Source organism: Phaethon aethereus (assembly GCF_964289735.1).
Source record: "Phaethon aethereus genome assembly, chromosome: 3".
NCBI lineage: Eukaryota > Metazoa > Chordata > Aves > Phaethontiformes > Phaethontidae > Phaethon > Phaethon aethereus.
The window spans coordinates 77270781-77296130 of record NC_138576.1 but is presented as its reverse complement, the minus strand read 5'-3'; the positions used below and the strand labels follow the sequence as shown (position 1 = coordinate 77296130).

Below are 25350 nucleotides of genomic sequence, written 5' to 3'. Positions count from 1 at the left end.
GCTCCAATCAGCAGCAAATAGTTTGACTACAAAAGCTCATTTAGATTGAAACTTAGTGCCTTATAATATTTTACATTTTCAAGGCTTTTTTTGACCAGGTGATCATGTTGTCAGGTGAAGAGAAGGAATTCTTTGCATTTCCAGTGCTTTATTTATGTCACTATTTAATAAACCAATCTACAGGTTAAAAAAAACCAAAAAACAAAAAAATCTAGTTGAAAAATCCTGTTAGTCTGATTAAAAAAAACAAGCAACTATACATTTGCTGTATACCCTATAAACCTTTGCTGGTTGGAACTCCTAGGAGCTTCTTTGTGATCAGTGACTACTTATTTGCACTCCCCCATCATTATTTTCATTTACAAAAAAAAAAAAAAAAAAAAGCATGGAAATACTTTACCGGTTACCTTTATTAGGCTGAGTTTTGACCTTATGAAACCAGGGTGTGGGTCTTTTGAGGAATGATCTGAGATGATTAGCAGGGAGTCCAATGTTTAAAAACTTGAAATCCCCCTCACAGTGCTGCTCTGTGATCTTGGACAAGTCTCTTTGGTGTGGATTCTCAATGGCATTTGGGTTTCCACATCAACTTAATTAAGATCCTCAAATGTTAGGGATCTGTGGCCAAGGATTTCTATGAATTAGGCTGCAGTCACTAAAACAGAAAAAGTAGTACTTTGCTTCACGGGAGTATGGTGAGAGAAGTTGACTTGCAATTCCAAGATGCTCCAATGCTCTAGTGACCAAAGCCATGCAAGTATCTTGGAATGCTACATTGTTTTGCTTTGATGTGTAATATATAACCAAACTGGTTTTGAAGACATAAAAATAAGTCTATCTAGTTCCATATATATCTTAGATTATACTTGGTTTCCCTTGTATTCTCTTTTGAATATACTATAGCCTTCTCACATTACTATAGCACTTAATGTGCATTTTCTGGCAGCTCATTAAATAATAAAGTTGACACCTTTCAACTATGCTGTATTTCACTCTTAGCATGAATTATGATTGCAATGTAGTACTCTCTTGGTTTGATTTTGGACTTGATTTTAGAGGAAAGAGTGAGTAGAGGCATGGAAGGTTGATTTCTTGAAGTATTTGTTTGCCTGAGAAGGCAAGATAAAACTTGTAAGCCCTGCATTTTAAATGAAAGGTGAAAAGATCTGTGATTTTTCTTTCTTCATATAGTCATGGTTTTGAGGAACCTGTGCATCACTTGCATACTAGTTTTGCACTACTGGCAGAAAGCCTCAGTACTGATGGAGATATTCATCCTGCCTTCATTCAGTAGCTTTCATTTTCATGGTTCCCATCTGTAGTGATGGATCCAGACAGCCAGCACTGAATGAGGAAAGAGCAAAGAAAAGAAGGCAGAAGAACAGCAAAGACAAAACAATTTTGACAAGATTGCTAGTTGTATTGGGTTTGAGTGGCAGGGGGGAGGGGGGAGGAGGGGACACAGGGGTGGCTTCTGTGAGAAGCTGCTAGAAGCTTCTCCTATGTCCAAAAGAGCCAGCGCCAGCCGGCTCCAAGATAGACCAACTGCTGGCCAAGGCCGAGCCCATCAGCGATGGTGGTAGCGCCTCTGGGATACATACTTAAGGAAAGTGGAGGGAAACCTGGGCAACTGGGGCCAGAGAGAGGAATGAGAATATGTGAGAGAAACAACTCTGCCAACACCAAGGCCAGTGCAGAAGGAGGAGCAGGAGGTGCTCCAGGTGCCAGAGCAGAGATGCCCCTGCAGCCTGTGGTGAAGACCATGATGAGGCAGCCTGGCCTTCTGCAGCCCATGGAGCTCCACAGTGGAGCAGATCTCCACCTACAGCCTGGGGAGGGCCCCACATGGGAGCAGGGGGATGCCCAAAGGAGGCTGTGACCCCATGGGAAGCCCACGCTGGAGCAGGCTCCTGGCAGGACCTGTGGCCACGTGGAGAGAGGAACCCACGTTGGAGCAGGTTTGCTGGCAGGACTTGTGACCCCGTGAGGGACCCACGCTGGAGCCGTCTGTTCCTGAAGCATGGCACCCGTGGAAGGGACCCAGGCTGGAGCAGGTCATGAAGAACTGCAGCCCGTGGGAAGAACTCATGTTGGAGAAGTACGTGGAGGACTGTGTCCCGTGGGAGGGACCCCAGGCTGGAGCAGGGGAAGAGTGTGAGGAGTCCTCCCCCTGAGGAGGAAAGAGCAGCAGAGACAATGTGTGATGAACTGACCACAACCCCCATTCCCCATCCCCCTGCGCCACTCAGGGGAAGGAGGGAGAGAAAATCCATAATAAAGTTGAGCCTGCGAAGAAGGGAGGGGTAGGGGAAACGTGTTTTAGGATTTGGTTTTAGTTCTCATTATCCTACTCTGATTTTATTGGTAATAAATTAATTTTCCCCAAGTCGAGTCTGTTTTGCCCATGATGGTAATTTGTGAGTGATCTCTCCCTGTCTATACCTCAACCCACAAGCTTCTCATTATATTTTCTCTCTCCTATCCAGCTGAGGAGGGGAGTGATAGAGCAGCTTTGACGGTCACCAGGCATCCAGCCTGGGTCAACCCACCACACTAGTCAATATTTTGTCAATGACAACAGGTCATATCAGAAGAAACTGATTTCATTCTATGATGAGATTACAAGTTTGATATGAAAAAGTAATTGCACAAAACCAATTTCATTTTTTTTATGTAAGACTTCAAACTACAGACTATTCTGATATGGAAATCATCACTGTAATACATCAATAAAAGGCTTTAGGGGACTAGGTTCCAACTGCCATGGTTAGGAGGTGTGCGGCAGCATTGTCTCATCATTGTCAGATGACACAGTATGGATGCCTTAATGGGCAATGGTCGTGTAGATTAAGAACTGGCAGATCAAAATAAGTAGTGTTTTCTGTGAAGAATCCATGTGTAGCAGAGTATTGCTAGCAGGATTCAACAGGAACTGACAGCAAACCTGTCACGATTCAATACTTGACAGTGATCCAGAAGTACATATAAAGGCTCTGCTGATGCAGCACAGCAATGGTATAAAGATTAGTCAAATGTAATTAATGACAAAAACAAGACAGTCCCCAGAAAAGTGCCATTAATATGATTTGGGGCTGGGGGAGAGAGGAAGAAGGAATGGCTTAACCAGTGAGAAACTTAAGAGTTTCTCTGTTTAGGTTAAAGAAGATTCAGAAGTATCTCAATATCAGTACATAAATACCTTCACAGCAAGAAAATATGGGATATCTGAAAGACTCTTTATTTTAGCAGAGAAATGCGAAGAAGGCAGCAGTGGCTGGAAGCTGAAACCAGAAAGGGTCAAAGTAGACATTAGATACAATTTTTGACAGGGATTTTGAAGGGCCATTAAAACACTGTACCAGAGGTATTAGTGCATCTTTCCTCACCTGATGTCTTTAATCTGTATGTCAATGTCTGTTTTGGAAGATACGCTTTGGCCAAACTATGTATCACACATAGTCTGTCTTCAGTCTAGCTAATAGTGATTAACTGTAGTAGTGAAGACGTACAGTCCAGATTTCAACATGGATTGCAAGAAGCCTGGTGAGAAATCTGGGTAGGTGCCTGAGTTGGTAGCTCACTCATAAGTCCCTAGCAGTGCACCTATGGTGCTGCAGATTAAACCTTGGCTATGACTACCTCACTACACCCTTGCCTTCATTCTGTAGTGTAGACACATGGGAGGAAGCAAGGGTGAAAAAGAAAAGGAATATCTGGGTTGAGGAGTAACTTTAAAATAATAGTAGGGAGCTCAAACTCAAAGCTTTGTGTAGGGATTCAAGAATGGGAGTACTGTATTGAAGTTGGAAGAAAGAAAATTTTAACAGTAATATTTTATAAGCACTATAGGGAGATATTATCAGAGACCAAAGAAAAGGCATTTGCAGTAGGCAAAAGAGAGAATGAGAGCTGTGGTGCTTAATCCAAGGGAAAGCAGTTCCTTGAAATGTTGTGAAAAAGAAAACGGCAAAATCTTGTTTCCAAAAAACCAACCAGCACAGCATGTAAATGACAAACTCATTTTCCTTTCATCCAAAAAAAGTTATATTCTGCTCCCACTTCCAAACTTAAAACATTTAAAATACTATAAATGGCCCAGTCAGGAATAACTCAAACTACAGCTCAGTTTCACCATCCTAGTTTTTATTCAGAGTCATTCTTGGCACTGCAGATGTCATCTGTGGGGTTTGAATTCCATAGAGCTGACCAGTTTGGTCTGAATTTACCTTTTGTTTGAATGATCATAAAGATAGGAGGATTTTAAAAGCAGGATCTGGATCCCTATTGAGTTTTTTAATACCCCCTACTCTGAGGTCACTTGGATTCAGGATTCCTGCTTAGGCCTATCTCATACATTTTTATGGATATTCAGAAGCCTGTCATAGCACACACACACAGGTTATATTAATTTCCAGTGCCTAAACCCTTTAAGTGCTTTGGGGATTTCCCTGATAATCCTCTTTTTAATGCATAAACATAGAGGGCAAGTTTGGGACCTTTGGGATTTATTTTTTGTGTTGGTTGTTTTCTAACCAAAGAATCTTTCAAGGGTAACAACAATATGTATTAAATACACAAAGACACAGGAAGTTTATGTGCTATTTATATTATCACAGTAATCTGTCAGTCTTTTTTTGGCAAATGAAGGAAAAGAATGTGTGACTATTATTAGTAATCACACTACTTATAGTAATTTTAAACACTAATATTAAATTTATGCAAAAGTGTTAAATCCTGACTGAACAACTTAAATCCTTTCCTTTCCAAGGGCAAAATAACTATTAATATTTATGAAGCCACAAAGTATAAGTTAACTGACAGCATTTTTGCAGTTGCTGTATTTTATTACTGAAACTTTATTATATTTTTCATGTCTGAATGTAAAAAATGAATAAAACTATCACAAACTGCTCTTTGTTGTAAGTGACATGCCTTTTCTTTATGATGCATGCTTTGCCATAAAAAGGGACTGCTTAATGCATTTCTGTTGGGAGATGCCTATTTATTCTGACAAACCGATCAGCCTCCGGGGTGTTCTTTTGCCACAGAACCGATTTTACATCTCATCCATTATCTAATAAGATGTGAAAAGAGTATCCTGTCTCCCAACAAAAATTGAGCTTTGTTTCATTACACGAATGTGGCAAGCTCACTCATGGACTTACTTGCAGGATATACAATTGTTAGTGAAAGGCCCAGTTATACACTCCTGCATGTTTCCAGTACAGCAAGCCTGTGGGGAAAACATTGTTAACATTGGTCCTGAGGATTTTTTAATTTAAAAGTAAGTATAAAAAGTGGCCTCTATAATGAGAAAATGCATTTCACATTTTTAAATAATACTGCATGAGTTTATGGATTTTTATTATTATAGTAAACAGCAATGCCACATAAATTACATTGTGAGGCAGCCAGAATGTCTTTGCAAAATATATGCCCTGGATTTTTTTTCTTTCTTCAGTATTTCCCCCTTTTCAATGTTTATGAAAGGTTTAAAACTGCACTTGCATGGGAAAGGTGAGAGATTGGAGTGAGGAAAGCAAGCTGAAGCGTTGTGTGATAAGGCAGTGATAAAGCAAGCGTGTACAAAACCCTTTCAGACAGATGTGTTCATAAGGAACTAAAGTCACAAAGGAGAAAGAGAACAGGACACACAGTAAGAAATACAGTTAAACCTGGCCATAACCTTAATTGTTAAGGGATAACAAGTCTTTGAGGTATTAGGTATCCAGACAGAGAGGACCTCCCTATAGGTGCTTGAGCAGTGTTCAACGTGGCTGAAACTTTTGACCACTAATGCAGTGCAAATTGTTGTTGTATTTTAAATGATGCTCTATTACAGTAATGCAGCCTCTCGAACCACACACCTTCCAAAGTCCCTCCACTGTTAAGCTGTTTGCTAACAAGCGCAAGTGAATTAACCAATCGGTGTTAGTTGAAGTAAAATAAAACATTTTAAATCATTGACAAAACAGTGGAGAGAATTAACAAGAAAGCAAACAAGTGATTAGGTTTGATACCTCTGGAAGTTAGAACACTCACTCCACTCCTCTGCTCCAAATTTCCCTGACTTTCTGAATAACAGGATCAATCCTTTTGGACTTAAACAATGCTTCTTTTCATAAAAGTGCAGTTTCCTTAGCATGACAATGAAATATGATTTTCAGTGCTGCTTAGAAAAGTGAGAATACAGCTTGAAAGCATTCAAAATGAAATTGCAAAAGCTGGAATTTGTGGCAGGCAAATGTTCTAGTGTCATGTCCTCCTGATATCCTTTATTCATTACATGTGAATGCAGCTCTGTATCTAGAAATCAAGGCTGTTTATCAGTCTTGCTTATAATGCCAGTCAGAATGGCTTACCACTGAGAGCTCTTTCAGAGTCTGGAGATGCATCAAGACAGCATAGCTTTAAAACAGCATAAGAGATACCCATTTTACATTATTGACTTCTTCCCGTTACCGGCAAGGACACAGAATTTAATGCAGCATTGATGGGTCAAAGATTTTGACATATGTCAAGACAGAGATCTTCATTTTAGAGTTTCAAAAAAAGGCATCAAATTTGGTACATATGAACCAGCTTAGGTGGCAGAGGCAGCTCAGACTGAGATAAGGACTATTGTTTTATTCATCTGCAACAGACATTACTTTCAAATGAAGCCTTATGTAAAAAACAACATCTTCTTAAGGAAGATGAAACCAGAACAATTGTTAGACATGCAGTAAGGGTCTAGAGGCAGTACCTTAAAACCCATGTTAACTAATCTATCATTGTGTTCTTTCTATAGATTTTTTTAAACCATTCTATAAAAATCCATGGCAAGGATATGATTTGCTAGAAAATGGTATTTCATATGACTTACGCAAAGTGATCATCCCCTAGTGAAGTCAGCAATAGTCTTCCATAGAGAATGCATTTGATTCAGAACTATGAATAGACTATTTCCATTAGTAAACACTATCAAGCAGAACTGCTTATTTCATCCAACACCCTTGTATGCACAGATTTCACTGTAGGAAGAACACACCCAGAAGTATCTAGTATGACTTTATGTCTCTAAATGGACCATGTAGCAAAATCTCATTTTTAATAATGGCATTTATGTTACTTCACTGATGAAATGTATAATAATAACAGCAAAACTGTTGTGTTAATGATCAGAGTGTATAATAAGATGCACAATTAGGAGGAGTATGGGAATTTAATGGGATGAGAAGGGCAAAGGATCATCTGCTGTATGACTCTTCATGATTGTAACCTGCTGTCTATATCCCCAATGTGCTTTTATGACTTGTGTGCTTTGGTTTGTTTTCCAGTTTGTGTTCTGCCATGAATGTAAAGAAGAATACCATGAAGGGGAATGCAGCTCTCTCCACAGCACGCAGGGAGCCATGGCCCAGAAGGTAAGGATCCCAGAACTCATTACAGCCTGATCATTATCCCTGGCCCAGCTAGAGTGACATTTGTCAAATGGGTCCTAATTATAATACTAAGTAAAAGCAATTATGTTCATGCTGAATTACTCCAGCCATCAGAGCTGCCGATTTGGCTTTGCGGTGGATTTCAGTCGCTTTGATTGATAGCGTAGCTGAGTTCTGTCAGGAACACACAGGGCTCTGCCATCAGTTGATAAAGAAAAGGCCTTCCCAATGGGCTTTTGGGGTTGTCTCTATTCAATGTGAACAATTTTGAAAGGCTTTCTATAGTCTTGCTGCCTTTCAGCTTATTTTCAGTGCACCAGTCAGGAAATCATGTGGGTTTGGACTGAACAACAGGGTTTTTATACAGCCTCTGCAGAAAATGCTGTTGATAATTTATGTTTTAGCTTAGAGAAATAAAAACTGGATTGCCTACTCTGGAAGCTGTTAGATGATAATTATTCTAGGCTGCTCTGTAATTTTGTAGCTATTGTAGCTATAGACCTGCACAAGAAATAGTTTTTCTCTCCTGGCATTTCTCTTTGTTTGAGATTCAAGTTTCCCTGCTCTCCATGGCAAACAAATCACAGTCCTTCCAATTAAAAAAGAAAAGAAGGAGAGAAAGTGCAAAGAACAGGAGAGATACCCCCTAAATATCTCACAGCTTGATGCCCAGGGTGTGCTCTTAGGAAGCAGAAAGCTGATACTCAGATGTCTGGCATGTTTGATGCTAAGAGGAGACTCGAACACTGAGCCCCTACACAGCCCAGCATGGCAAATGCAGGACTGTGGGCAGGTGCTGATGGGCACTTGCGTCCGGCCAGCTCTCAGCGAGGCATGCCCAGCTCCTGTCAGTGCCTGCGGGCAGGCTCTGTCTGAGGCTGGCTTTTGGGGCCTCTCACTCTTTGAACATAGAGGTGGGGAGGGAGCTGGAGGCCTAATGGCAACCTTTGTCATGTGCTACCATGAGACAGTTCATTTGCTGTACTTTGGAGATGTTGCACTAGGCTATGACCTGTGTAGAGATTCTTATTTTCAACCTTTCTTAGTGAAGCTGTTCTAATTTACAAAAAGAATTAGCACTCGTTGAGAGAGAATTAAACAGCCTGTATCCTAGGAGCCAGTCAGGGTATCTGCCTCTGGTGCCCTGGAACATGTGAGGCCCAAAATTCATCTACTTTCCCAGCCTCTAGTGATTTGTAATTCAGATGTGGCATTTTGTGTTTAGCAGCTATCAGCAATTTTTCATTCCATGAATTTGTGCAACCCCTTTTTTTTAATCCATATATGTACTTCTAGCATTCACATTACTCTGTGACAAGGAGATTTGCAGCTGAACTACCCTCTGTGAAGAATAATCTTTTGTTTGCAGCAGCCTTAGAACAGTCTTCCAGCTCCCATTCACATTTATGTAAGAACAAAACAACTTCAACAAAGACATTGTGATATACTTCAGTTGAAGTCTCCAATACCCTGGTAAAGTAAGAGACCAAGGCTCAAAGTCTTACCTGAATTAAGGAGAGCTAGAACTTCAATACATCTCAATATGAACAGTGAGCCCTATATCCACTAACCTATTTATGCCTAGAGTTTTGCCTAGAGTACTGGAAGTCATCATGGCACATCACAAATTGTTTCAGAAGTGTAAACGATAGTACCTACAAGTAACTCTTGCAGCTATGCAAGTCAGTTCCTCAGTATAGACAAGACCATAGACCACCCGAAATTCATTTAGACTCCAACTTAAATTGAAGCTAATTGACTTAACGTCAGCCATCTCCTCCTCTAGGAAACTGAGAGCTGCACTAATTAAACTTCTCCACAAGGTGGTGATGTGCCACTGAAGGAATGTTTCCCTTGCTTTCTGTGACCAGGCGAGCAAACGGAGAGCTAGCTAAAACACGGCAAGCCCAAGTGCTGGCGAGGTGTTGGTTTCATCCGAATAGCATCACTACAAAGCTGTCTTGCATACAACACTCCCGGGCAATGCATGCAAAACATTCGTGGGGCAGATATGAAAGGAAGTGTGGGGGTGACTGTTTTCATCTGTTGCACTGGAATTATTTTAAATGTTTATCCACCTGTGCTTTCAGCCTTTTTGTTCTGTTTGGCCCTCCCCTGCTAGGTGCGCAGCCCTTTGTGTCAGAGTTAACTTGCTATTACTGTACTGCTTGTTCAGGCAGCGAGAAGGATGGATGATCTTTGACCATCATCTGTTTCAGGGTAGGAATAATAAACTTTCAGGGTTGTCTTCAGCTCCTGCAGTTTGACTCCTGTCCGGATCCATTCCATATCATTTATTTTAGAAACAGATCTTATTGTCACAACTCCTGGCACTCAGATTTCAGGGTCAACTAGACACGCTGCCACCAAACTCTTCTTCTCCAGAACTGATGCGGGATATGTAGGCTCAGGAGAAGAAAGATGCAGGTTTTAACTTAGCCTCTAGTGGCTACAGTAATGAAAGGGCTTTCCGTTGTTTTCACATTTCTGCAGTGGCCTGCACGTCTCTGATGTTCCCAGTGTGGGAGGAAACGCTGCGGGCAGGCTTAGGCCTAAGTCAGCACGATGGAGATGAAAACAGTGGAGCACAAGGTGTAGGAAAGAGCTGGAAGAAAAGCGAAAAAGGAGGGCTGTTGTGGAGGAATTGGGTAACCAGAAGTTGATGGCAACCTAGAGAGCGGGAAGAGCTGTGATGCCACTCGAAGAAGCCCTCTTAATGGCCTGTATGCCAGGGCGCTGCAAAGGCCATCTGCTCCCTGGGGGCTGCCCACAGGTCTGTCGGGCAGGGCCTGGCACCTCCCTTAGGACAGGCATGGGCCAAAACTGTGGAAGGTGGGCCCGCAGGGGGGCCCGTGGCTGAGCAGGGCTGTGGAGAGCTGGAGACGGGCCCTGCTTCAGTGTGGCTAACATGGGGCCGACAGGGGCTGACATGAGGTTCTGGGCCATGGGCAGGGTAGGGGGATTCCCAGGGGGCTGGGCTGGGACAGCAAGGTCTGGTGGTGCCCTCAGAGCCTGACACCAATTTGGGAAGCCTTGGAGAAGGAGGTCCCTTAGAAATAGAGGTAGAGCCTGATAGAGAGGCATTCAAGTGTCCATGAAAGCCAAGAGCTGATGGGAGTGACTGTGACCTGTCAGAGATACAGTGGAAGCTCCAGAAAGAGGAGAAGGAAGAGAGAAGAAAGGGAATAACACTGCGAGATGACATGGGACCACTATGAGGGTCCAAGAAGCAGAAATGGTGTTGGTGAAAGAGGCTTGTGTTGGGCCCCATGTCAGAAGGAGTAAGGAGGAAGCCTGAGGTCAAGAGGAGGGAGCGGAGCTGGTGGGACTGTGGAGGGAGGGAGGGCAGCAGGGACAGGGGAATGGAGGCAATTGGCAGGAGGAAGGAAGAGGGCAACCGTGGCTGCAGAGCACAAGCGGGATAAAGCAGGTGTCATGTGTGGGTGCTTAAGCCTATTTGAAATAAAGGGGTTTGAACCTTATAGCGGTGGGAAGCTAAAGGGCATTGCTTGCTGTTTGGTGTAGAAAAGGCAAACTCAGCAGCAGGCATGCAGAGAGTAGCCTAGCTTTGCATACTGGTATATCATGATCTTTCAGATCTATGCATAGATATTGCATGCTCCATTGGGATGGATAAAATGTCCTCTTTTTACTGAAATGTCCATTTTTATCCTTGATAGGGCATTGAAAGCTCATCTTAAGCATTTTACTGGTGCATGGCTGATTATTCCCCATCTTAGTGTGTAAGTTACATAATTTCAGGGAAAATAAAATGTATCTGTGGCAACTTCAGTTAAGAAGCTTTCTTTTAAAACCATTGCAGCCTCTTGGAGTTGTTTGAAGTTTGGGATGAGAGAAGTAATCGTATTTGATGGATTAAAAGGTACAGTGTGCATGATGGAATCAATGACACAGTAAAGGTGACTCTAGATGGCTGATGCGGAATCTAGCCATAAACAAGCTTTCTCTGTAAGTCCCCAGCTTAAAATTAGCCTAGCTTTCCTAGCACAAAGCCTTTCTAGACAGTTTGCTTTTTACCAGGATAAGTAATGCACCTTTTTGCTCTCTTTGAACTGGACAATAAAATGTGACCACGTATTAGATTTGAACATGTACAGAGTAGCTCCCAGGACTGTTTTGGTGCCAGGCGTGTTGATAAGACACTTGCAACGTAAACTGTAATAGCAATAGCAATGACAGTGATGTAAAAGTGGTGCATATATAAATAAGTGAATAGAATGAGGGGCACAGAGACATAAATATTTGAAAGAAATGACACAAACCGGATGAAATGGGTTATACCAAGGTATGTTTTAGAGATGGTTCTATGGACAAACTTTCCCCAAGATTGTTTTAGCTGCTGATTATCTTGACCTGCCAAACCAGTGAGTGTGCGATAGTAAAAAGTTACCAGCTTTTTAGCAAGTTTGCTTTTTCAGAGGTTGCTGTGAATTTAGTAAAGAGAATAAATTAAACATCATGATAGATTTCTATAGCGCAGCTGTACACAAATCCCTCCAATAACCTGCATTCAAAGGCTCGAACCTAAAAGGACATCTGATGTCTAATTCATCTGATGTCTAATTCTTCATCCCACAAACCCAATCTGGCAGTCTTTGTAGGAGCCAGACCTAAATCTAGTTTAACTCATTTGAACAAACTCCACTATTAACCCTAGGCCAGCAACAGCTGTAAACCTAAGCCTAGATAAAATGCCCATGGCGGCTGAAGTTTTAAAGCTTGCCCAGTGGTCTCTTCTGCTCCACGCTCCAACCCAAGCTCCTTAAAAATCCTGTCAGGCCATATCTAGTCTTACTCCAACCCTTAATTCCAGCTAGTTCTAGCAACCCAGGCCCTGAAAACCATGCAATCCAGCAAAATCAATCACTAAACATACATCTTTAGCTGCTGGTGCAGTTAAAAATTGTTACCAATTTCTTGCGCATAGGTTACAGAATAGGTTGTGTGAATTTCTGCCATTTTACTACATTGAAAATCTCATTAGAATCTCATCAAGGTGTTTATTTCAGACCAGGTTCATTGCATATGCAAAGTAAAAAAATTATCGTTAGTGTTATCAAAATCTTAGAAAGCTAATCAAAGTACTATTTGTAGTCCATTTACAATAACACTAGGACTTATAGTTCAAATTATATATAGTTAAAATAACGGATATGCAGACTTTCTGGTAACACCCATTTCTCTGGCGTTACATCTATTTAACCTTCTACTCCCTCTCTAGGTCCTAGGTTCAATAGCTTCAGTCTGGGACGGGCTGGCATAGTGAGTTCTTTTCCAGGAGGAGCATGATGTTGATATTGGTGGGGTTTTTCCTTCTCGCTGTGTGGTCTGCCTGGGGGCACTTTTATATGTTTGTTAACACACTCCTTCACTGCTCTGCAAGTCGACATTGGATCCGAATTTACAATCTATGGTGTGTTTTACCTAAGTCAGTTATATCTTTGTTATCTTTGTTTCCCTAAAACTTGTTTTTCCGCAGCTCTCAAGGCTGCATTTGGGTAACTGACGACTGGAGAGTTGTTTATAGTGCTGGGGCCTCCCATATCATCCTGTGCCTGTGCTTTTAAGGCCTGTGCTATCATCCCATGCCTTTACTCCTCTGCGTAGCATTTTATTGTAGGGTCAGAGGCAGTTCATTCTGCCCATAATACCTCTAGTTGTCAGTGCTGTCAGTTACAAAAATCCATGTAACATTGTTAAACCACGCAATTATACAAAACTATACAAAAGCAAAAGCAGAATAGGTAATAGTCACCCGGTCACTAGATAATTGCTGTCACTTGCTAAACCAAATCTCTAAGCAGGCCGAGACAAGCCCAGAGAAAGCCCGACAGGTCCTGAGGCCTGTGGCGCTGGCTTGGCACAAAGGCTGTGGCCTCGTGCAAGAAACGGCAACAGCATTTTGACTGAGCCACAAAGCTACCTGTTCTAAACCTTCATCTACAGTCTGGTGCGGTGCAAGTTTATAGCTAGTGCTGTAAAACTTACCTTGAACTCCACTCCACACCTGTGGGATGCTGCCTGTCCTGGCTGTAGCCCTAAGCTGGAGGCCTGGGTCACTCAAATCCAAAAGCCTATCCCCAAACCTACCACCTTCAAATCAAACCTCAGCTGTTTGTCATTTGGGACTGTCGGGGTTTAGCCCCAGCCGGCAACTAAGCCCCACGCAGCCGCTCGCTCACTCCCCCGTGGTGGGATGGAGGAGAGAATCAGAAGAGTGTGAAACTGAGCAAATTCATGGTTTGAGATAAAGACAGTTTAATAAGGAAAGCAAAAGCCGTGCATGCAAGCAAAGCAAAACAAGGAATTCATTCACTGCTCCCCACGGGCAGGCAGGTGTTCAGCCATCTCCAGGGAAGCAGGGCTCCATCACGTGTAATGGTTTCTCGGGAAGACAGATGCCATAACTCCAAACACCCCTCCACTCTGTCCTTCTTCTTTGTCCCAGCTTCATATACTGAGCATGATGTCATGTGGTAGGGAATGTGCCTTTGGCCAGCCTGGGTCAGCTGTCCTGGCTGTGTCCCCTCCCAGCTCCCCGTGCACCCCCAGCCTGCTCGCTGCAGGCCAGCATGAGAAGCTGGACAGACCTTGACTGCTGAGCAGTAACTCAAAACATCAGCACATTATCAACATTTTCTCATCCCAAATCCAAAACACAGCTTCATATCAGCTTCTGTGAAGAAAATTAACTCTACCCCAGCTGAAACCAGAACAGGACCCAGTCCTTACAGTACTCAGGCAGCTGGTGCAGGATCAGATACTAACTTTGCTTTTCTGCCACCGGCAGTATAAAAGTTCTCCAGAAACCCGTCAGCCCAGGAGCCCATCAGACCAAAGCGATAGTGCAGTGCCTCAGCTGATTCAGCGTCAGCAAACCTGCTCCTAGTCATCACCTGGGCCCTGACTGCAACCCTAGCCATAGCCTCAGGGCTCAGCCCGAACCCGGTCGTGGTTTTATCAGGCAAGCGGTCAGCTCTGGAGCAGACCCATTCGGTCACTTCCCAGACATGCTTTTTGCTGCACAGGTGTGGCGTAAAAGCACGGCCACGTGCGCGCACGCATGCGGGAAAGCCTGTCACATCCCCTGGCACCCTGCTGAAGTCTTTCGTAACGTAGTTCCTGGAAGAGCTCCCGGCTCACTTGGGCTGCAGGTGAGCCTCCAGCCCGCCTTCTCCTCCCGCTGCCTCATGTACGCCCATCCCGAAGTTGCCAGTATAAAACACACAGACATTGCTTGCCAGGCTTCCCTTTCTACCCACTGAACGACATCTGTCTAATCTCTTAGGCCTGTGGATTCCCAGCAAGCATGTAGGGTTGTGAAGCCTGGTCTCTATGCAGGTGGTGGTTTGCTGTAATTATGCAGCAGAACATATTGGCCTACTCTGAGCACGAGATATTTCAGAATTTGATTTTAATGTGGAATTCCCAAATGACGGTGCTTTCAAAATATCCTTAGCTGAAATATTTCAATGCTTAGATGTGAAATATTTAGCTAATGCTTCATGAAAATCAGGTTTGGTGCAATGTACTTCTTAGAATATTGCTGTGGAATTGAAAAACTATGCAATGTGCATATTAAATTGTAACAGAAAGACATTAATGCTGACAAAATTATGGAATTGCGTGTCTCCTGAGTTACTCTATGAAGGAAGCAGCAAGCTCCTTTTTTTGCTTGAGCCTTCAGCAAAAGGTGAGTTCTTAGGGAAAACATAGAAATTATATTGTTTATATTGGTTTCTGAATCAGTTCTTGGTTATCAGTGGTTTGTGCTTATGCTCTAAATATTGCAAATACCACTTTCAGAATTGTTCCTTCTCTATGTCAGCAAACTTTCCTTACTGCTTTTAGAACAGTGGAAAACGGAAGGTGAAGTATTTGAAATGGTGTACTACAGGCACGAGTTAAAATGAGAAACACACAGCATTTCTATGGAAACTTATTTCTCTACTCAAGGGGGAAAATTAATCAAAATTATAAATAGTAAATGCTGACCACAAAAAACATGAATTATTTCTCTGCATTTTAGTGAAAGAAAAAGCTGCTGAAGAGGTTCATCATACATAACATCTTTCAATGATTCCTGAGTCAGAGTATGAAATGTGGTACATCTATTATTAGACCATTGATTTTTTTTTTTCATCAGATAAATTTAAAAAGTTAAATAAAACATGGCTGGACAAAAAATGGCACACCTAGCTTCATTTCTAAAGTATCTTAAACAACGGAAAAAGAAACTGAGGCTTGGAGGTTTAGTAGCTGGTATATTCACAATGTCAAGCACAGGACATTTCAACCCACAGATGCCTAATTAAAGGAGCGAGAAAAATAACTATAACCGGGAAATGTCCTGTAAAATTAATCTCTATGTTATAAATAAAGATGCACCAGAGGAAATCTGAGAATAGGTCTTAACTTTCTGTCTAATGAGATATAGATAGGAACTACAGAGAGAGAATTTCAGCTTTCCTATTTTGGGCAGCAATAAAGTAAAAAGATGTGACAGGCTGCTTTTGTTATGAGGTTAAGGTGAGAGTCATTTGCAGCTGTGTTGCCACTTACGGGGAGAAGGCATGTTCTTTATTCCACTCATGGAAAACAGTTATACAAGAATGACCTGTATTAGATTAGATTTTTCTGCTTTAGAGCAGTGTAAATTCAATACTCACCAGCTACCTGCATTTAATTCATGCTGATATGAACGGCCTCAACATGCAGAGTGAGAACCTTGATGTGCTCTGTCACCAAACCAGAGCACTCTGATTTTACTTAGTGAAAGTCTCTTTCATCTTGTATCAGACACAATACCCTGTGTATATCACTTTGATTTTAGCTAGTTATTGTCATCACAAAGCAGCTCTTTTTTTTACAGCAGAACTCCCTAGGCACACCAGACAAATTGGCTCACACAAAGCTGCTTCATGTGAGTTTAACTGCATCGGTGTGGTCCTGACACTTCCACTTTTCCAGTGCATGAAACATATTCCCATGGATGACCGTCTTTCCTGTTCCTGATGTATAACCATTTTTTAGTTCTTTGATTAGCCGAAATTTTTTCTACACTAGAGCACTAGTCCCATAGTTATGCACACCTCTCTTTGTGACATTTTGACTCTTAAATGACTCAAATAATGGATTTTTTTCGAAGGTCCTCTAGTCTATCTAGTGCCCTAGACATCTGCTATTTCCCTCCCCCAACTGAAGTGAAAGACACCACGAAACACAACAGGAGGTTAATTCATGTGGACATGCTCATAAAACAACCCAGCAGAAGTTGAGAAAACAGAAGAAATATAAGGTGGACTGTCACCATCTCTTGTAGATCAGGCTTCAACCAATGAGGCTGCTTTTGCTTAGAACTCCAGCCCAAAATAATTAGTGGGCTGTGTTAATCTAAATGTTATGGTGAGTTGAACTTTGCTTTGTGTACAATGAATTATTCTTTGCCTTCCTTTCAAACTCTTTCAAATATCCATCGTTGTTCTCACATTTGTGCTAGAAAATGAGTAATACTTTCTTGAGATATCTAAGCCTTTTTAAAATGCTATATTTCACATAAAGTCATAATTTTACATATTTCTATTTAATTAAAAAAACCCAACACTTATTTTTCCAAGGAAAATTAACTTAAAACCAAGCATTTCTGATCAAAAGGAAAGGTATTTCTGATTTAAAGGAAGCTGCACTACAATACAATTTTTATGCATGACCAGCTTTTTTGCTTATCGGAAGGAATTAAGCACCAACAGCAAACAAGCAGGAGTCCAGAAATTATATTCACTAAAGCTAAGCACAACATAATGTTAACAGCTTCATAGTCTATTCTGAATCAAGGGTCTTAAGTTTTCAGATGTTGTCTATACTAGGCAAAATAAGCATGATCATAAAAGAAGTGTGTGTCATAAAACATTATATACCTAATGCTTCCAGTATTTTGAATAAAAAAGTTTTGCTGTAAATGTTTTTAATCTGGATGGTACTGCTTAGCTGCTGACTGTGAACATACACCGACAAGTTGATGTGTGCCCTATTACCTGAATGAGATGCTGCTTTAAGAAGGACATTTTATTTCTATTTCAGGATGCTTTCTGTCTCTGACTTTTTCCAGTACTGCCTGATATTGATTAACTGCATAAACAGCTTTCCATGTACATGTTCTCATATTGCTATGTGGTGTCTGTGGTCTCTTTATCCCTGTTAGTTTTTCCAAAGGACTCAGCATAGAAACAGAATAGAAGTAAATCTCCATCCTTCAGTGTGACCCAGAGATAACAAGACAGACATTTTCCCCTATCTCACTAAGGGGATATGGCAGAGGGGATGTTGAAAAATGCTTGCAACAGCTCTTACTGTAGCTTCCTGTTATTCATGGGTATTCATTCCTGGTCATAAGATGCAGCACAGTTGAGAATCAGAAAAATGATTCATGAAGTGGCATGGGTGGAATCTAGTAGCTTTTTTCTAGTCCTGGGACAAATATTTTGTAATAATTGGGGAACTAGAGCACATTGTGTGGGGTCAGCATCACAAGTGATCAAACTCTCGTGTCCTCAGCAAACTGACATGTGCTGCACACCTGGAGCATCTCTGAACTTCCTATCCAAGACCAGGCAGTGAGCACCACCTCTGCTTGATAGACCTGCTCTATTACCTAGGCCATTGTCAATAACATTAGGTGTGCTAGCTTAGGTTGAAAGACGGTGATTTCAATAGACCCTTGTAATGGAGAACTGCCATACACCTTTCCTTTATTGTTTGAGGAAAAAATGCAGATAAATATATGTGTGCTTGCAGCCACCGTATGTGGACCACTAAATAAAGCACGCGAACACTGGAGGCTCATAGATCAATATGGTATGATTTCTTCACTGAATCGGAGGAACTCCATCACTGTACCGTTTCTCTGCCTTTGCTTCCTGCAGCAGGAAGTTTTTAATTTCGCATTCAGCAAGACTGGGCATAGGAGGAATGTTTCAGCTCTAATGGGCTGAAAGTATCATACTGCTGGATCTATTTCATGCTAGAATTTTTGCAATGGAAAACATTAATGTAATAATTCACTCTGCTGTTTCCAGCAATTTATTCTTTCTTGGTGAATTGCGTATGTGCGGTTTGAAGTTGTCTATTTTAGTTATTCCTAAGATCTCCCAAGTTTGTACTTGTTTTCAGAACTAAAATCAAATTAGCAATTTGGCATGTGAAATTTTGCCTCAGTGTGATTTGCTAGTAGAGCACAACAAAGATATGAAGATGGGGAAAAAAGTATGTTTCCAAGTACTAAACCAGACAGTTTGGATTTGGACTATTTGAGAAAAACAGAGCCACTGTAAAGCTCTTCTAGGTTGATGACAAAAATTAAAAATACATCTGGCCTTCTCATGTAGCTATTATTCTGAAAAGAATAGCAACGTTTTATCACTGCTATAGTGATTTTCATCTTGAATTAGCTTTAACAACATTAAGCTATTAATTCCCATTACAACCAGATGCAATTAATGTCATCTTCCTTCTGTCACTGGGCAAACTGAGGCCCAGGTCTCGCGTTGCCACTCTCCCCATCTCGTGTTCAGGCCTCTCTGAGTTAGCTCAGATTGCCTGCTAATGTCATCTTTCCTTAAAGATCAAGGTGTTGCAAGATCAATACCAGATTATGTTCTTTGCTATTAGCCTGAGCAGCTTTTTCTATTTCCCAGAACTTACTAATGTACGGTTGTATAGAGGTCACCCTTTTGCCGAACTGCTGAATAATCCAGCAGGGTGCAGGGCCGAGGTGCCACTCCAGAAGCAGAGAGCTAAAAGTAAAAGTCACTTCTAGGATACAGCCGAGAAGACTTTGTTCAGTTTTGTCACCTCTAGATCAAAAATACTGGCAATTGGAGAATGTTAAGTGAGGAGCAACAAAAGGGATTAAGGGGCTGAGGTGACTAATGTAGGTAGTAGAATAAAAGACATGAAACCATAAACACACTTTTGAGGTTTCCTGATTAAAGGGCCTGATTTTTCTTTTTTAAGATTGCCATGACCACCAGATGAGCTGGAAACAAATTGTTGCTCCATTGTGACATCAGCCAAGAAATAAAATCTAGGTCTTACTCACGGACACTGCAACAAGTCACAGGTTTTATTAGTAGTAGCTGAGTTATGGTTGCGTTGCACATTGGGCCAACTTCCTTTTGCTCTTGTTAGAAATAAGTATTTTTTTTTAATTATCCAGTTAAACAAATATTAGAAGTTTATCCACATAATGGCCTACGAGTATTTAGAAGGTATAAACAAAAAGAAGCTGCAGGAATTTTAACAAATAACATAATTTAGTTTAAGCTCATAATTTTCCCACGTGCTTGAAAAAACCCACATTATGAACAGATAGAGCAGAACTTCAAGGCTGGAACCTACCTACATTGTTTACAGCTACTAGTCACATAGTTGCCAGCCTCCTGTGACAGAAGCGACCCAAGGCACTGCCATCTCTTTTGTCCTTGTACTATCATTGTAGGTAGGAAATTGCCAAGTAGGACACTTGTGTGGATTATGTAATTTTGTCCCAGTCATAAATAGGACAAACACAAGAGTCCCTTTTAAAACACTGTTCATGATGACTTTTTCCATCCGTGTCATTCTATCTGGGGAGCTACTTGCTTTCGTTATTCACCAGGGGGTTCTTTTGACTTTTTCTCCAAAATTTTTGTGTTTCTTTTTTGTGCCTCTTAAGGCCTTTTAAATTTATATAGATTTATGTTTGAATGAAATCTAGTCCTCCAAAACAAAGCAACATGATTTATTATGAAAAGCAGTAGCCTTCCAGGGACCCCACCACCCTGCATTATCAAGTGTTGCCTTGCCTTGTTGTTTTTGCTTTTCTTGCAAGAAGGCCTTTAATCCCTGAAGCAGAATGAAACCTACCATGTCTAACATGTCATGTCTCAGCCAGGTTCATCCGACTCCTGCTTCGTCTTGCCTTTTGCTTTACCTGTCTCTGTGCATTTGCAGCACGGCTCGATGCCCCCTGTGTCCTCCTGCCAGGGCTTTTTGCCTGCCGCTCGGGGCAGGGAGCAGCGGGGGGGACGCAGCCTGTGCTGCAGCTGGGTGCATGAAGGACCCCCAAGGATGGCACACACCCCAGCTGCTGCAGCTCCCCCCGCCAGCCCGCCACAGCCTGGGATCTAACCCGATACACGTGTCGTGCACACTGGGAGAAAATAAGTTTGCCTTTTGAAGCAAAAATTCGGCATCTCCCACAAAGTCCAGCCTACCTGGCCTCGCAGTCACTCCTGTCTGCTTCTCGTGGGTAAATATTTACCACTTCAGTGTAAACACCGTGTGCTAGCGCAGCCTTCCAGTATTGTGCCCACAGGATCTTCTCTCTCTTTGCAGGGTTACATAGTTGATGAACGTGCAGCCATGCAAGCTCGATGGGAAGAGGCATCTAGAGAAACAATCAAGAAGACAACCAAGCCATGCCCCAGCTGCAATATTCCAGTAGAAAAAAATGGTAAATCTATTAGATATCTCATACTTAGCTGTCTTTTAAAATTCATTTTACAACATAAATGTACGAATGTGCATGTGTACATATGCACACTATTTTTCCAAGAGAGGGAGAGTACATAGAGTTTGAATCATTTTATCTAAATTATCTTGAAATCACTAAATCTGAATCACTTAATTCTAAAGCCACCAATTAAGCCTCACAAAATGCTCAGCTATTTATACATAAGGAAAATGAGGCATAGAGAGACACTGGATGTAGAGTTCACATGACTTCAGTCAGCTAGTTGTCTAGATTTTCCATTGTCACTGGAAAATATAGACATTTGTAGGGCAAAACTCATCCAACACTGAAACAGTACATGTGTCTAATGTAGGCCAGAAGAATCGCACCTAAAAGTGGGGTGTAGAGAATTAGTCCTGCTGTACACATATACACAGTACGTAGCTGAATTTAGATGAGATTAATCTCAACCCAGTGACATGCCCACAGCAAAAGAGCAAGTCAGAGGAAGAAACATGAGTCCTGGCAAACTGGTTGCACTCATCAATGCTTACCATGTGGGTAGAAAAGTAATCAACTGGCACTGAGGTGGTTAAAATGGGGAACAGGAACAGCAAATAGGCTGTACCCTATAGGTTCATGCTGTTCCAATATTTAATTGTATTTATGTTGTTAATCAAAATATATAAAAATTATTGCCTAAATATTATACAAATATTAAGTACAGGGGGTGATTCTCAGTTGTGTGACATCACTTATTCAAATGGGACTCTGAAAATGCCAAATAAGACACTGTAACCTGCAAGGAGACAACACTTCAAGCAGTGATACTACAGAATTACTGAGGAAGAAATAGGACAAAATCCTGAAATGTGGGGCTTCATGAAAGAAAAAGCGGCAGTTGGCAGATGGAAAGTGGGAGACTTGTTCAAGCACAAGAAGCAAAAGGAAAGAAAGCATGAATTCAGGAGTGGGAAGGTGAGACAAGATTTGGCAAAGTGTAGAGAGCAAGGTGGGCAGCAGAAGAGAGATAACAGAGGGGTAGGTCAAAAAAGTTATTTACAGACTTGTAAAACAGGCTGGAAACCAGAAGTTTGAACTGGATTAAAAATAGACAAATAATAACCGTGACTGTTCATACTTAACAGTTTGTGCATAGCCAAATAAAAAAGCTTCTGGTCAGGCTGGAAGCAGTGCTAGGACCTTTACCTTCTCTTAGACTCTGCTACAAAATCTTTACTGTTAAAGTACAGGCCATTGTCACTTGTTACAAACAGGATATCCCTATTTGACACCATGATATAATTCACACAACTCCCACTAATGTTTAGGGAAGTTGCTTGTAAAAATCCCCACCGTATCAAAAAGGAAATAAAGGCCATCATACTTTTTATCCTTGAAAGCAAATATTTACTGAAAACAGATAATAAGCAGGGAAAGACCTTTCCAGAACAGTGCCTCATAATGCAAAATGCCAAAGCCGATAGCAGCAGGCTAGTGGAATCGGCTGATTGTGCTGCTATTCAGAGGAACCTCAACAGGCTGGGAAAAGGGCTGAGAGAAACCTCATGAAGTTCAACATAGGGAAATGCACCAGTACTGGTTGCAGAGTCGAAGTGGATGGAAAGGACCTGAGTGTCCTGGTGGGCTACAAGCTGGACATGAGCCAGCAGCGTGCCCTTGCAGCAAAGCAAGCCAGCTGCATCCTGGGCTGCATTAGGAAGAGCATCACCAGCAGACCGAGGGAGGTGACCCTTCCTCTCTGCTCAGCACGGTGAGACACATATGGAGTGGTGGGTCCAGTTCTGGGCTACCCTGTACCAGAGAGACATAGATTGGAGTGAGTCCAATGAAGGGCTACAAAGATGATAAAAGGACTGGATAAATAAATACCTGATGGGGGGAGCAAAGAAGACAGAGCCAAACTCTGCTCAGTGGTTCCCACTGAAAGCACAGAGGCAATGGGCACAAACTGAAACATAGGAAATTCCATTTAAACATAAGAAAATGCTTTTTACTGTGTAGGTGGATGAAGACTGGAACAGATTGTCCAGAAAGAGTTTCCATTCTAGCATACATTCAAAACCCAACTGGACACAACACTGGGCAGCGTACTTTAGTTGACTCTGCTTTGAGCAGAGGGAGGGTTGGACTGGAACTGGATGATCTCCAGAGGTACCTTCCCACCTCAGTGATTCTGTGATCCTGCACATTAAGGCGTGAAGCTTAAAAGTGCAGTGCTTGCTTTTTTCTCTGGTAATGGGTACTGCACGTGCCACCTTCTAGGCTGACGTTTGTAAACTGAAGGAGCACTTAACTTCTGCCTAAATACAGCTGCTGTTAAGAGGTTCCCAGTTGTACATTGAAGTCTGATGACTGTCCTCATTTGGGAGGAGTACACTGACTCCACACAAGAGAATAATTCTGCCTTCCGTCCCCAAACACTTCTGTGGATACTGTCTTTTACAAGGGACAGTGACAATGCCAATAACTTTTCAATAATAGCCTATATTTCTCTATTTCTGTAGCCTGTATATCTATAGGCATTGTAGAATACTTCTATATGCCAATAACTTTTCTGTAATAGCTGAAGTGAAAGAGCAAAACACTTGCGCACAGCTCAATTCCCAGTCTGAGTGAGTTTAAACACCATCCACGTCTCTCAGAGGACTGCTGTACTCACAAAGCTGTAGGTCGCTTGAGGCATTCTCCACTCTGACTGCTGATCTCAGCTGCTGTGTAGCAGAGAATATCATGATATATGTAGCTTAGCACGCAGAGCACATTTGACAGAGGGTGCCTGTTGGGGTTTAGGTCCTGCGCCAGGACTGAGGTGCGTTTTACCCAGTGAGGGCTTAATATGGACTGTAAGAGAGCATTGGATCTAAACCTTAAGTAAAGTGTAACATGGAGGCTGGCCATTGGTAGACTTTTAATTTTAATACATTTCAATAAGATAAAAATATCTGGCCAATTGCATCTCTTACCCAAAGATACAATCTGACAAATAAACCTTGCCATCACAGCTAGTTTTCTCTCTGTCAACAGCAGACAGGACTATTTTAACAACACTGTTCGTGTGTCCCCTGTTGTTTTTACCTTCTGAGAATCATTCTGGAGTGGCATTTATAGAAAAGGTGGTGTAAGGGCAGCAGGTCATACAGTAGGGAACACACACTCCCTGTACCTCCTATCACCATCTGGAGTCAAACCAAGATGACATTTCAGCATTTCTTCATACTGCATGCTTTTCTTTCAGTTTGAATTATACAAGAGATTTCTTTGTGTGGTAAGCAACATAATTTCCATTTGAAGTGTATTTCTGTAATGACCTCTGACAATGGTAATGTTTTATACATTACAAAATAAACATTTGATCAAAGTTGTGACCAGAGAGATTAAAGCTGCTCTCACAGTACAGGCAAGTAAGAAACGCAACACACAGGAAATATTGATGCCATCAAAAGGCTGCTTCAGATACTAAGAAGGTCAAATCGACTTGAATTACTAATGTCACACTGATATAATCAGCAATCATCCACCAAAGTCTGTGTCTCCTGATTTATTCTCTTTGCAAATCTTTCAGTTGTTGAATCCAAATTCAAAAGAGAATTGAATTGCAACTTCTGGCTCACAGCTGGACTAGGGTAAAGTATCCTTGAGCAGATAACTCTGTCATTGCTTTTCCTTACCCCTAGTGCAGTTTCAGAAAGGACTGCAGGTCCTACTCATGCAGTCCCTCAAGTGAGGCCAGCACATTCCACCCCAATAAAAGGGGGAGTAGCAGGTTTTAGAAAGCCCAGGAAAAGTATTCTTAAGGTTTGTTCTTTTATTTTATTAAATATTCTACTTGGTTAGTAAATTAATGCTTAAGAAAGTTGATTTTAAAACTGCTAATTGTTGATTAACATCTCTAAGTGTCTGCCAAGTACCAAAGCCATTCTGTTGCTATTTTGCAGGTGGCTGCATGCACATGAAGTGTCCTCGCCCTCAGTGCAGATTTGAGTGGTGCTGGAACTGTGGCCTGGAGTGGAACAGAACCTGCATGGGAGATCACTGGTTTGACTAGTGGTGCTGAGGCCAGCCCACGTGTTACTAAGGTTTGCTTTCATTGGAGCCAAATTCTGAACTCATTGCTTAAACAAAACTCCCAGTGGTTTCAGGGACACCGAGTTCAGAAGTTGGCCCAGTTTATTGGTTTTTGCTTTCTTGCGTATGCTGTCATACCAAAATCACATTGAAGTTATGCCAAGGGTTTTAAATCCGCTAAGTAGAAAGAGTAATTATTTTAACGGGCAGACTTGCTCATCGTGGTACAAAGAGGGGTAAATTACACCTTTCTGAACTTGTGCAGTCTGTCAGCACAGCGAGCAGACAGGGTTACCATGACGAACTTTGCTTGACATTTATAGT

At 41.8% G+C, this 25350-nt stretch overlaps 1 protein-coding gene across 1 annotated transcript in view; it reads left to right on the top strand.

The window, feature by feature from the left end:
• Positions 1 to 25006, top strand: part of PRKN (parkin RBR E3 ubiquitin protein ligase) — a gene marked incomplete at both ends in the record, with an annotated part of 525235 nt that extends 500229 nt beyond the window's left edge. Inside the window, 3 exons of the mRNA XM_081998560.1 lie at positions 7320 to 7406; positions 20820 to 20937; positions 24897 to 25006. Coding sequence (XP_081854686.1) covers positions 7320 to 7406; positions 20820 to 20937; positions 24897 to 25006 — 315 coding nt within the window. The remainder of the gene's footprint in view (positions 1 to 7319; positions 7407 to 20819; positions 20938 to 24896) is intronic.
• Positions 25007 to 25350: the final 344 nt, after the last annotated feature.